A 10,238-nucleotide genomic window follows, 5' to 3' on the forward strand; every position below is an offset into this window, starting at 1 on the left:
ACTTCTCTGTTCCTCTTCTGGGAGGGAATTGAACAGGAAGGGCCAACTCTTCTGCTGACATCTGTCACTGTTCTGCTGAGCAGAGACACCTACTTCTCTCATGCCCCATCCCTAAAACCCGCTGTGACACATCCCAACCCCATCAGCAGTGGGAAGGCTCCTCTGAAGTAATGGTTTTCATCCAAGCTGTGTGGTGCCCTCACTGCCATGGCCTGCTTCCCATGCTCCCCATCCTGCTCCTCTATTAGCAAACTTTGCTGCTGGCTGGGGCTAGAGGAAGGAAAAGATGGGGAATGTGCTGATGTTATCTGAGATTAGCTAGGTTTGGGAGCCATGTAGCTGTGCCCTCTGTTCAGGGCAGCACAGGCTTGGCTCTGGGCTCAGCCAGGCAAGAGGCAGTTCACACCCAGGGGAAAGAGCAAACAGGGCTGAAGGCTGCAGCTGGTGCAGTTCCTTCCCAGTCCACCCAGGAACTGGTACAGCAGCTTGTCAGGAAGATAAATGGGCTGGGCAGCTCTGGTGCAGGGGTGGGGCTGGGCTCCTTCACTCCTGCTTGCCTGCCTGTACCTTTGTCTTGTCTGGGTTCCTCAAAACCCTTTTGCTCACATCTTGGCTTTAAGAGTGAAATAGTCATAGGTACCTCCTTCAGACAGTGCAAGGGGTAAGAGCTGCTGCCTGATCAAAGGGCCATAAAATGGTTTGTGTTGGAAGGGACCTCTAAAGGTCATATATCCCAACCCCTCTCCAGGCAGCAGGGACATCTGCAACTAGAGCAAAAGCCCCAAGAGAGCAGCCCCAAGCTTGGTGAGGACGGGTCAGAACCTCCAGCCAGGGAGCTCACAGGCTACCCCACTTGTGCTACACAGGTGGCCATGCACTGGGTCCCCGGGCTGGATTTGGGGCTGCAGCTGCCCAGACCAAGAAAACCTTACCAAGAGGTTGTAAACTCCCCCAAAAAATCCTCCTCTTGGGGTGGAGGATCGGCAGAGCTTGCAGCCTCTCTGCATCATCTCTCGCTGCCCGCATCGGTGGGGTTAAGCACGTGCTGGCAGCCAGGGAGGGGAAGGGGACAGAGGAGCTTTATTTCAGCTCAACACCCCAGTTCCACCGTGTGTGTCCCCACCCAGGGCTTTTGTCCACCCAGACACACAAACCCCCTGTCTCAGACAGGAGAAATTGCATCAGTAAGGACACAAACGAGGCCCTTGTGCTCCGCACGGCCTCTTGGGCAGCTGCTGATGCCCGATCCGGGGTTGCTTGGGACAACCCTTTCCAGCTGGATCAATATTTCTGTTTATTGATGTCAAATTCCCCTTTCATGTTTGGGGGGTTAAAATCTTGGATGAGCTTGCTGCTCCCAGCCCCACCATGGGGTGGACCAGACCAGGACAAACACCTACAGAAGGTGCTGAGGAAGTACTTCAGAGGCTCTCCTTGCTGCCTTGAATTAGGGCAGTTTCCTTTGTTTTAATTAAAAAAAAAAAAAAAAAAAAAAAAAAAGCCATTTTCAACATTTATCACCCTTGACCATAGCTGCCTGATTCTCAAAGTTCCTGATTTTCCCCAATTTGGAGCCAGAGAAGTACTTGTTCCCACAGGGGGTGGGCTGCTTCATCCCCACAGGGGACACAGAGACAAGCTCCATGGTGTGAACTTCCCTGTGGTGTTTTTCTGCCATCCCACAGGAGTCTGGGGGTGATGGAGCCACCTCCACTTGACATTCCACCAGGGACACAGCAGCTCCTGCCTGGGTCTGTCTGAGTTAAAAGCTTTTCTGGGACAAGATGAGGGGAATGCCACCTTGGGGCAGCCTGACCAGAGCTTTGCCCTCTCCTGGGGGTCCCAAGGTGGGGTCTTGAGTGCTCCTCTGCTCACGTGTGTGTGCCCCATGGAACCTCTGTGATTCCCCATGTGAAGCACATCAACCTATGAGGAACACCCATGACTCTTGGAAATCACCTACAGCCCATGGAGGACATCTGCAGCCCTGTGCAAAGCACAGGGAGCACGTCTCACATCACCCTGTGGAGAAGACCAACATCCAAAGAGCACCCCAAAGCCCATGGAGGGCATCACTGCTCCATGTAAAGCATGCATAGCCCTATGGAAAGCAGGTGTGGCACCATGGGGGAGCACATCACCCTGTGGAGAACACCCACAGCCCATAGAGGACATCACAGAGAGCACCTGTAGCCCCATATGAAGAGCCTACCACCCCATGAAGAACATCCATAACCCTCTGAGGGCACCTGTAGCCCATGGAGGGCATCACTCCTCCACAAAGAGCACGTCTAGCCCCATGGGGAGCACCCACTACCCCCCAGAGAACAATCTTGTGACATGAAAAGCATCCAACACTCTATGAACAGCAGAGGTGGCCCCATGGAGAGCCCCACAGCCTGCCCATCATAAAGCCACCAGGTCCAAGATGCAAAACCCTCCCAGCAGTGCACGAAGCCCCAGGTTTTATTTGGCAGATGATGAACTCAAGTGTTTAAGGAAAGAAACTCCCCTTCAGCCACTTTGCTGACAAGTTACTCAGAGGCACTGAAAGAAGGTATTAAAAATAATAATTAATAATAATTAACTGCATCCAAAGTCTCTTTACACAACCATGAAGCATCTGCAGCATTTCCAGCGTCACAGCTGCAGCCATCTCAGTACCCACCCCACAGCATCCTCTGTGCTACATCACACCTGGAAGGAGAAATCCAGGAAGGGAGAAATCCCTGGAAGGGAGCAAGAAGGGTGGACAGGCACCTTCTGTCCCCCACCATGGCTGGGGACAACAGCTGGGGAGCTGCTGGTGCTGCCCTGGGGTTGAAGGCAGGAGCTGCAGGCAGGGAAGGGGAGCACTGGCACCACCCAGTGCCAGGCCCAGCCCCAGCAACCACAGCAGCTCTTTTTTAACGAAATAACCTTAAAACCCAGACAACTCCTGTGAGACCTCCCCAGAACCCTCCCCTCCATCTCAACCCTCTGAGTCGGTGTCGTGGCGCTGCCGGACCCCACGGGCTGGGGGGGACCTGCTCCTGCTCCTCTTCCTGCCCTTGTGCCGCGGGGATGGGTGCCAGCTGCGGGCGTCCCGGCTGCGGCTCTGCCGAGGGGCAGGGCGCTGGGAGGGGCTGCAGCCAGAGCCTGAGCTGCTGGCAGAGGAGTCTGTGTCGTGCCCACGCTGCTGGTCACGCCGTGAGGGCTCAGGGCGTCTCTCGGGGTGGGATTTCCTCCGGTGGTGCCTGTGGGGATCACAGAACCACAGCAACATTCAGGTTGGAAGAGCCCCTCAGGATCACCAAGCCCAGCCCAGAATCCTGCTCTGCAAGGGTCACCCCTAAACCACAGCCCCAGGCACCACAGCCAGACCACCCTGAAACACATCCAGGCCTGGGGACTCCACCACCTCCCTGGGCAGCACATTTCAATGCCTGACCACTCTTGATGGCAAAAAAAATTTCCTAATGTCCAGCCTAAACCTACCCAGTCACAGCTTGAGACCATTCCTTCTTTTCTACCACTAATTACCTGTGAGAAGAGACCTGCAGCAGCCTCTCTACAATGTCCTTTAAGGTAGCTGTAGAGAGCCATAAGGTCTTCCCTCAGCCTCCTCTGTTTCACACTAACCATCCCCAGCTCCTTCAGTCTCTCTTCATCAGATTTATTCTCCAGGCCCTTCACAGCCTCCTTGCCCTCCCCTGCACTGGCTCCAGCACCTCCACATCTCTCTTGTATTGAAGTGCCCAAAACTGGACACAATACTCAAGGTGTGGCCTCACCAGAGCCGAGCACAAGGGAACAAACCCCTCCCTACTCCTGCTGGATGGAGGGGTAAGAGCCAGAAGGGACACTGGGGACACCAATGAGGGGATTATGGGGGTGAAAAAATGGTGTTTGGATTAGTTTAACATCTTGGTCGGTGACATGGACAGTGGGACCAAAAGGACACCCTCAGAGTCTGCAGGTGACACCAAGCTGGGTGGTGTAGTCAACATGCTGGAGGGAAGGGTTATCCAGAAGGACCTTGACAGGCTTGAGAAGTGGGCCTGGGTGAACCTCCTGAGGTTCAACAAGACCAAGTGCAAGGTCCTGCACATGGGTTGGGACAATCTCTGGTATCAATCCAGGCTGGGAGATGAAGGGATTGAGAGCAGCCCTGTGGAGGACTGGGGGGTGTTGGTTGACGAGGAGCTCAGCATCATCTGGCAATGTCAGATCCCTTTCTCTGGAGATATTCAAGACCCACCTGGATGTGTTCCTGTGTGATCTGCTCTAGGTGACCCTGCTCTGGCAGGGGGGTTGGACTGGGTGAGCTTTTGAGGTCCCTTCCAGCCCCTAGAATTCTGTGATTCTGTAATGTGCTCTCACAGCCCAGAAGCAACAACATCCTGGATGCAGGTGGAGAGAGGGGATTTTGCCCCTCTGCTCTGCTCTGCTGAGACCCCATCCCAGTTTCCCAGCCAATGGTGCCCCATGACCAGGGCTCAGCCCCCACCCCAACCCAGCTACCTCTCATCTCGTTCTGGAGAAGAATCGGAGGATGATGGGGCAGCATCCTTCTTGTGATGCTTGTCTTTCTTCTTCTCCTTCTTCTGTTTCTTCTTTTTCTTCTTCTTTTTCTCCTTTTTGGATTTCTTGCCACTTTCTGGTCTGCAGGGAAGAGCCCAATGAGGATCCCTGCCCTGCACATCCCTCTGGCTTCTCCAAATCTCACGTCCATCCCTCTCACACACACACCCCCACCATCTCCCTCCTTGGCCAAAGGTGAAGCTCTCAGTCAAAGAATAAAAATAGGTTTTAGGGGCAAAGCAGAGGGTTGGAAGGTGGTTCAGGAGACATAGAAGCATTTACCTCCCTAAAATAGGCCATTTCTAGTGGTTTCCCACCAAATTGCTGCTCCCTGTTCTCACCTTTTCTCCTCCACCTTCTCCTCCTTCTCCAGCTTCTTCTTGGAGGTGGATGTCTCAGGGCTGCTGGAGACTTTCTGGTGCTAAGGTTGGAAGAGAAGGTGAAAATACAGCATGAGTCCATGAGCTTGTAGCTTGAAATTACAAGAAAAAGGGGCTTCCTTGCTTTGAAAATTAACATGAATTCAGGAAAAAAGAATTGAAATGAAATAAAAATGAAGCTGAATTTGGAAAGAAATAATTAAAACTCAATTAAAAAAAATGTGATTTGAAAAAAAAAAAAGTCATTTGGAAAAAATGAGTTCAATGTAATTGGAAAGAAATAAAAATTAAATTGCCCTTGGGGAAAAAAATAGCATTAGTGAAAATTAAACCCAATTCAGAAAATTAAAATGAAATGAAATTTTGAAGATAATTAAGTAAAAATTCAATTAGATTGGGTAAAAAATAAAAATTCAACTCTTGCAGGTCTCTGTACTATAACCACCAGGTTGAGTTTTAACCAAAGCATCCTGAGGGCAGGGCAGGGCAGGGCAGGGCAGGGATATTTTGCCTTTTTCCATCCATTTTCCTCATCAGGAAGATGTGACCCTACCGTGAAGACCGAGAGCCCCATCTTGGCTGCCTCCTTGTCCTCCTTGGAGAGCATCAACCGCCCAGCACTGCCACTGAGACATCACAAAATGAGAAATACAACAAACAAAGCAGCAGTAAAATGCCAAAACAAACTGAATTGCCCTGAAAATGAGCTGTTTTGGTGTGAGGATCTCTCCCCCACCACCACCAAAACCAAGTACCCGGAGCTGCCCAAGCCCACCAGGCGGTCCACGTCCTTCTCGTCCCGTTCAGCAGCATCCCTCTTGCACACCTCAGCTAGGTCCTGTGTGTGGGGGGAGAATGTCCTGTGACCCTCACAGAAGTTAACTAGAGCCAAGGATGGGGACACTGGCATGGGGTGATGCTGGCGGAACACGTGGTGCCCCTCTTACCTCCTTGCTGAGGCCAGTGGGTTGCCTCTTCACGTTCTTGTAGCCCCTATAAAGCCAAAATGTTGATGCACAACTGGGAGGAGTGGCTGCTCCCCCCATCAGGCTGTGCTGCCATTCCAAGGGACCTGGCCAGACTGAAGTTGGGTGGAGGAAAACCTCATGAAGTTCAGCAAGGGCAAGTGTAGAGTCCTGTACCTGGGATGGAATAACTCCCTACACCAGTACAGGTAAGGAGTGACCTGCTGGAAAGCAGCTCCATGGAGAAGGAGTTCCTAGCTCCAGCTCCTAAGACTGCTGGGGAACAAAAAGTTCACCATGAGCCAGCAATGTGCTCTTGTGGCCAGGAAGGCCAATGGCCTCCTGGGGTGCATGGAGTGTGGCCAGCAGGGCAAGAGAGGTTCTTCTCTTCTACTCTGCCCTAGTGAGACCACATCTGGAGGACTGGGTCCAGTTCTGGGCTACCCAGTTCAACAGGGAACTACTGGAGAGAGTCCAGCAGAGGCTACAAAGATGCTGAGGGGCTTGAAGCATCTCTGTGAGGAGGAAAGGCTGAGTCTGGAGAAGAGCAGACCCAGAGCGGATCTTCCCAGTGCTCAGCAAGAGCTAAAGGGCAGGGAGCATGAGGATCAGGCCAGACTCTTACCAGTGGTGCCCAGTGACAAGGGGCAATGGGCACAAACTTGAACACAGAAGGTTCCATCTGAAGAGAAAGTTCTTTGGTGTAAGAGTGCTGGAGCCCTGGCCCAGGCTACCCAGAGAGTTTGTGGAGTCTCTAGAGAGATTCCAAACCCACTTGGATATTATGACCCTGGGCAACCTGCTGTGGGTGCCTCTACTTTAGCAGGGAGGTTGGACTGGATGATCTCCAGAGGTCTCTTCCATCCCCCACCATGCTGGGATTCTGTGAAAACTGGGTATGGAGGGGTGATGTTTTGCACCCTGTATTTTTGGGGTGTAGACTCACAGGGCTGCCATCATGGCCTCCTGCTCAGCCAGGCGGACAGCAGCCAGCTCCTCCTCACGGGACATCGGCGTGGCTGTCTCCTTCTTGCCCTTGGCATACCAGGTCAGGTCCTTCCCCTTCTGCCACCGGCCCACTGGTGCCATCAGGGAGTTCCCTGTCGGAGAGCAAGACCCCAGCAAATGTCCTCGCACCTAAACCACTCCGTTTGGACCCCAAAACTGTGTTGGGGGACAGGAAGGGAGGGGACAAGCAGGGTGGCTGGCCAAGGTGAGCCCTTACCGAGGTAGTTCTCACGCTGTTTGTCTGTCTTGACATCCTCCCAGCTGAACTGGTCCTGACCCCCCCGGACCCCGCCTCGGGATGAGCCAAACATGGTGCCAGACCCCACAGTGGTGTCACAGCCGGGGTGCTGGTGACCTGCAAAGGGTTGGACGTGGGGGTTACGTCCCAGGTTTGTTGTGTGCCCCCTCCCACAGCTCCTCTTTGCAACCCCAGGGGGAAATCTCCAGAAGGTGGGGGTAAGCAAATGGGTCCCCTTCCAAAACTTGGTTGGGTAAGGACAGTCCTGGCGAGGGATGTGGAGGCTGGGATGGGTGGGAGAAGCTGCAGAACCCAGAAATGGAGGGGTACAGTTGCCAAGTCCCGAGGGAGTGCTTGCAGTGCTGGGGGGGAGGCTGCACGTCCTGTGGGGGTGGCTGTAGGGCTGGGGGGTGGCTGCACGTCCTGTGGGGGTGGTTGCAGGGCTGGGGGGGAGGCTGCACGTCCTGTGGGGGTGGCTGCAGGGCTGGGGGGTGGCTGCACTCCCGGGGGGATGGTTGTAAGGGGATGGTTTCCCGTCCTGGAGGGCAGCTGCTCACCCTGCGGGAGGGATGGGGGGCGCACGTCCTGGGGGGAAGCGTGACCGCGCTCCCCGGGGGTCACTGTACACCCTGAGCCTGTACCCACGGTGGGGGGAGGTCAGAAGAAGACGGCTGCCAACCGCAGGACCACCAACGCCCCCACCCTACCCTCTGCACCCCCGGCTTCCCCCCTCGCCCCCACCACGCACCTCGCGCTCCGCGCGGCTCACGCTCCCTCCCGCCCAGCCTGCGGCCGCTACCACCGCGCTCAGCTGCGAGGGGGTGATACTGCCGCTGCCGCTGCCACTGCCGGCACAGGGCGGGCGGAGGGGGGCGGGAGCAGCGCTGTCACCCCCGTGACCGAAGTCAGGCAAAATACCCTCCACGGAGCTGCGCCAGGGCGAGTTCAGGAAGCTGAACAAGGGCAAGTGGAGAATCCTGCCCATGGAGAGCAATAACCCCCTTCACCAGCACGGGAGAGGCGCTGACCTGCTGCGAAGTTGCCCTGGGGAGACGGACCTGGGAGTGCTGGGGGACGGCAAGCTGCCCATGAGCCACCAATGCGGTCTCATGGCAAAGAGTGCCGATGGTCTCCTGGGGTGCATTCAGCGGAGTGTGACCAGCAGGGCAAGGGAGGTTCTCCTTCCCCTCTACTCTGCCCTAAAGAGGCCACATCTGGAGGAGTGAGTCCAATTCTGGGTTCCCCAGTTCAACAGGGAACTATGCAGAGTCCAGCAGAGGCTATGAAGATGCTGAGGGACCTGCAGCATCTCTGTGAAGAAGGAAGGCTGAGACCTGGGGCTGCTGAGCCTGGAGCAGCCTGAGCAGGGCTCTTCTCAATGCTCAGCAAGAGCTAAGGGGTAGGGAGCAAGAAGATGGGGCCAGACTCTTTTCAGTGATGCCACTCAACAGGACAAGGATCAGTGGGCACAAATTGGAACCCAAGAGGTTTCACTTGAAGATGAGGAGAAAGTTCTTTGGTGTGAGGGTTCTGGAGCCCTGGCCCAGGCTGCCCAGAGAGGTTGTGGAGTCTCTTTCTTTGGAGAGATTCCAAACCTGTGTGGACACTGTGATCCCAAGCACCTGCGTGACCCTGCTTTAGCAGGGCTAGACCTGCAGAGGTCCCTTCCAGCCCCCATCACTCTGTCATTCTGTAACTCATTTCTTGCCTTTATTGAAAACTTTATTCTACATCCTCATTTCTTCCAGAACTTCTTGTAGGTGTCCAAGTCGATGCTCTCGAAGGTCTCCTCTAGCTCAGCCTTGGGCTTGCTGGGGAACTGCCGCCGCAGGCGGGCCTTGCGCTCCGCCTCGGGCAGCGTGCTGCTGTCCAGGGGCAGCTGTGGGGGAACAGCATCAGGCTCACCCTGGGGCCTCACCTCACGCCAAGCCTGCCCCAGCAGCCTCTTGCCTCACCATGAGGATCCTCTTTGGCTCCTTGTAGCGGAGGTGGATGGTGGAGCCGTCAGTCTTGACCAGGAGGACAGGGTAGAGCCGGCCATAATGCTGCCGGTGGAGGTGGGAAATGGAGGCACGGTTGGAGTTGCTGCGGATGGAGGTGGTGATGGGTGGCAGCAGCCTGGGGATGGTGTCCAGACGCAGGGTGCTGGAGGGAAGCAAAGGGCACCACAGTTGGTCAGGATCATGAGATGTCATCATAGTGGGTTAAATGATGGAGGATACAAACCTCCACCACAAACCCCAGCTCCACTGAGGCTCCTGCTGAAGGACCCAGCTGCTCTCCTGGTTCCTGCTGAAGAGCTCAGATGCTCTCCTGGGTGAGAGCATCTCCACCCACACCATGCTTACCTCAGTGCCCAGCTTGCAGCTGCCATCTTAGTGCGAACAAATGAGGCTGGGTCCTCCACAAAGGACTCCAGCAGATGGTGAGGCAGCCTCCTGGGGACACCCTTGGTGTACAAGGAGCTCTCCTGGGCTGGCTATGGGATGACAGCCTCATGTCCTCATCATGGTGCAGACACCCAGGCTGCCATCGTGATCAGCTCAACCGTGGTGCCCTTTTGCTCCCACCCACGATGGCTCCCCAGGATAGCTCCCCCCATCCCAACCATGGTACATCCCCATGACGGGACCCCCTAAATCATGATTCGTCTCTATGATGGGACCCCAAAAATCACCCCCATGTTGTGTTCATCCCTCATCATCATTCCCTCATTCTTAATCGTGGTTCATTCTCCCCACGATGCCCCCTCCACACCTCCAATGTGGTTCAGCCCTCGACAGCCCCTCCCGTTCCGCCCCGCAATGGTTCAGGCCAGGTTGCCTCTCTCCCCGCATCCTCCCGGCTCCCCGCAAGGCGCTGCGGTTCGGCCCAAGGCATCCCCTCGCCACAGCCCCCCCCGATCCCCATCATGGTTCAGCCCCAGGCGCCCCCAGACCCCTCCAATCACCCCCCCACCCCGCACTTATGGTCTGACCCGCCACCCGCCGCTCACGTCACCTCCTCCTCCGGGTCTCCGCCCTCTGTGGGTGACGTCAAGGAGCGCGGCGGGAGCGCAGGGATTGCTGGGATCGATCCCCCCTG

At 55.5% G+C, this 10,238-nt stretch overlaps 2 protein-coding genes across 2 annotated transcripts; both read right to left on the reverse strand.

Annotated features, from left to right (window-relative positions):
* Positions 1-2,971: 2,971 nt before the first annotated feature.
* On the reverse strand, positions 2,972-7,227 carry C20H1orf35 (chromosome 20 C1orf35 homolog). Its single transcript, XM_054389950.1, has 8 exons — positions 7,134-7,227; positions 6,855-7,008; positions 5,891-5,936; positions 5,699-5,781; positions 5,497-5,569; positions 4,905-4,984; positions 4,504-4,644; positions 2,972-3,236 (listed from the first exon to the last, which is right to left on the reverse strand). The coding sequence occupies exons 1-8, from the start codon at positions 7,225-7,227 to the stop codon at positions 2,972-2,974; spliced, it is 936 nt and encodes a 311-aa protein (XP_054245925.1).
* A 1,638-nt stretch (positions 7,228-8,865) lies between these two features.
* On the reverse strand, positions 8,866-10,149 carry MRPL55 (mitochondrial ribosomal protein L55). The gene is made up of 4 exons (XM_054390187.1): positions 10,132-10,149; positions 9,503-9,633; positions 9,110-9,299; positions 8,866-9,033 (listed from the first exon to the last, which is right to left on the reverse strand). Exons 2-4 carry the CDS (start codon positions 9,526-9,528, stop codon positions 8,890-8,892), a joined length of 360 nt encoding a protein of 119 aa, XP_054246162.1. The 5' UTR covers positions 9,529-9,633; positions 10,132-10,149; the 3' UTR covers positions 8,866-8,889.
* Positions 10,150-10,238: the final 89 nt, after the last annotated feature.

The sequence above is a fragment of the Indicator indicator genome, chromosome 20 (genome assembly GCF_027791375.1).
Source record: "Indicator indicator isolate 239-I01 chromosome 20, UM_Iind_1.1, whole genome shotgun sequence".
In the NCBI taxonomy this organism is placed as follows: domain Eukaryota; kingdom Metazoa; phylum Chordata; class Aves; order Piciformes; family Indicatoridae; genus Indicator; species Indicator indicator.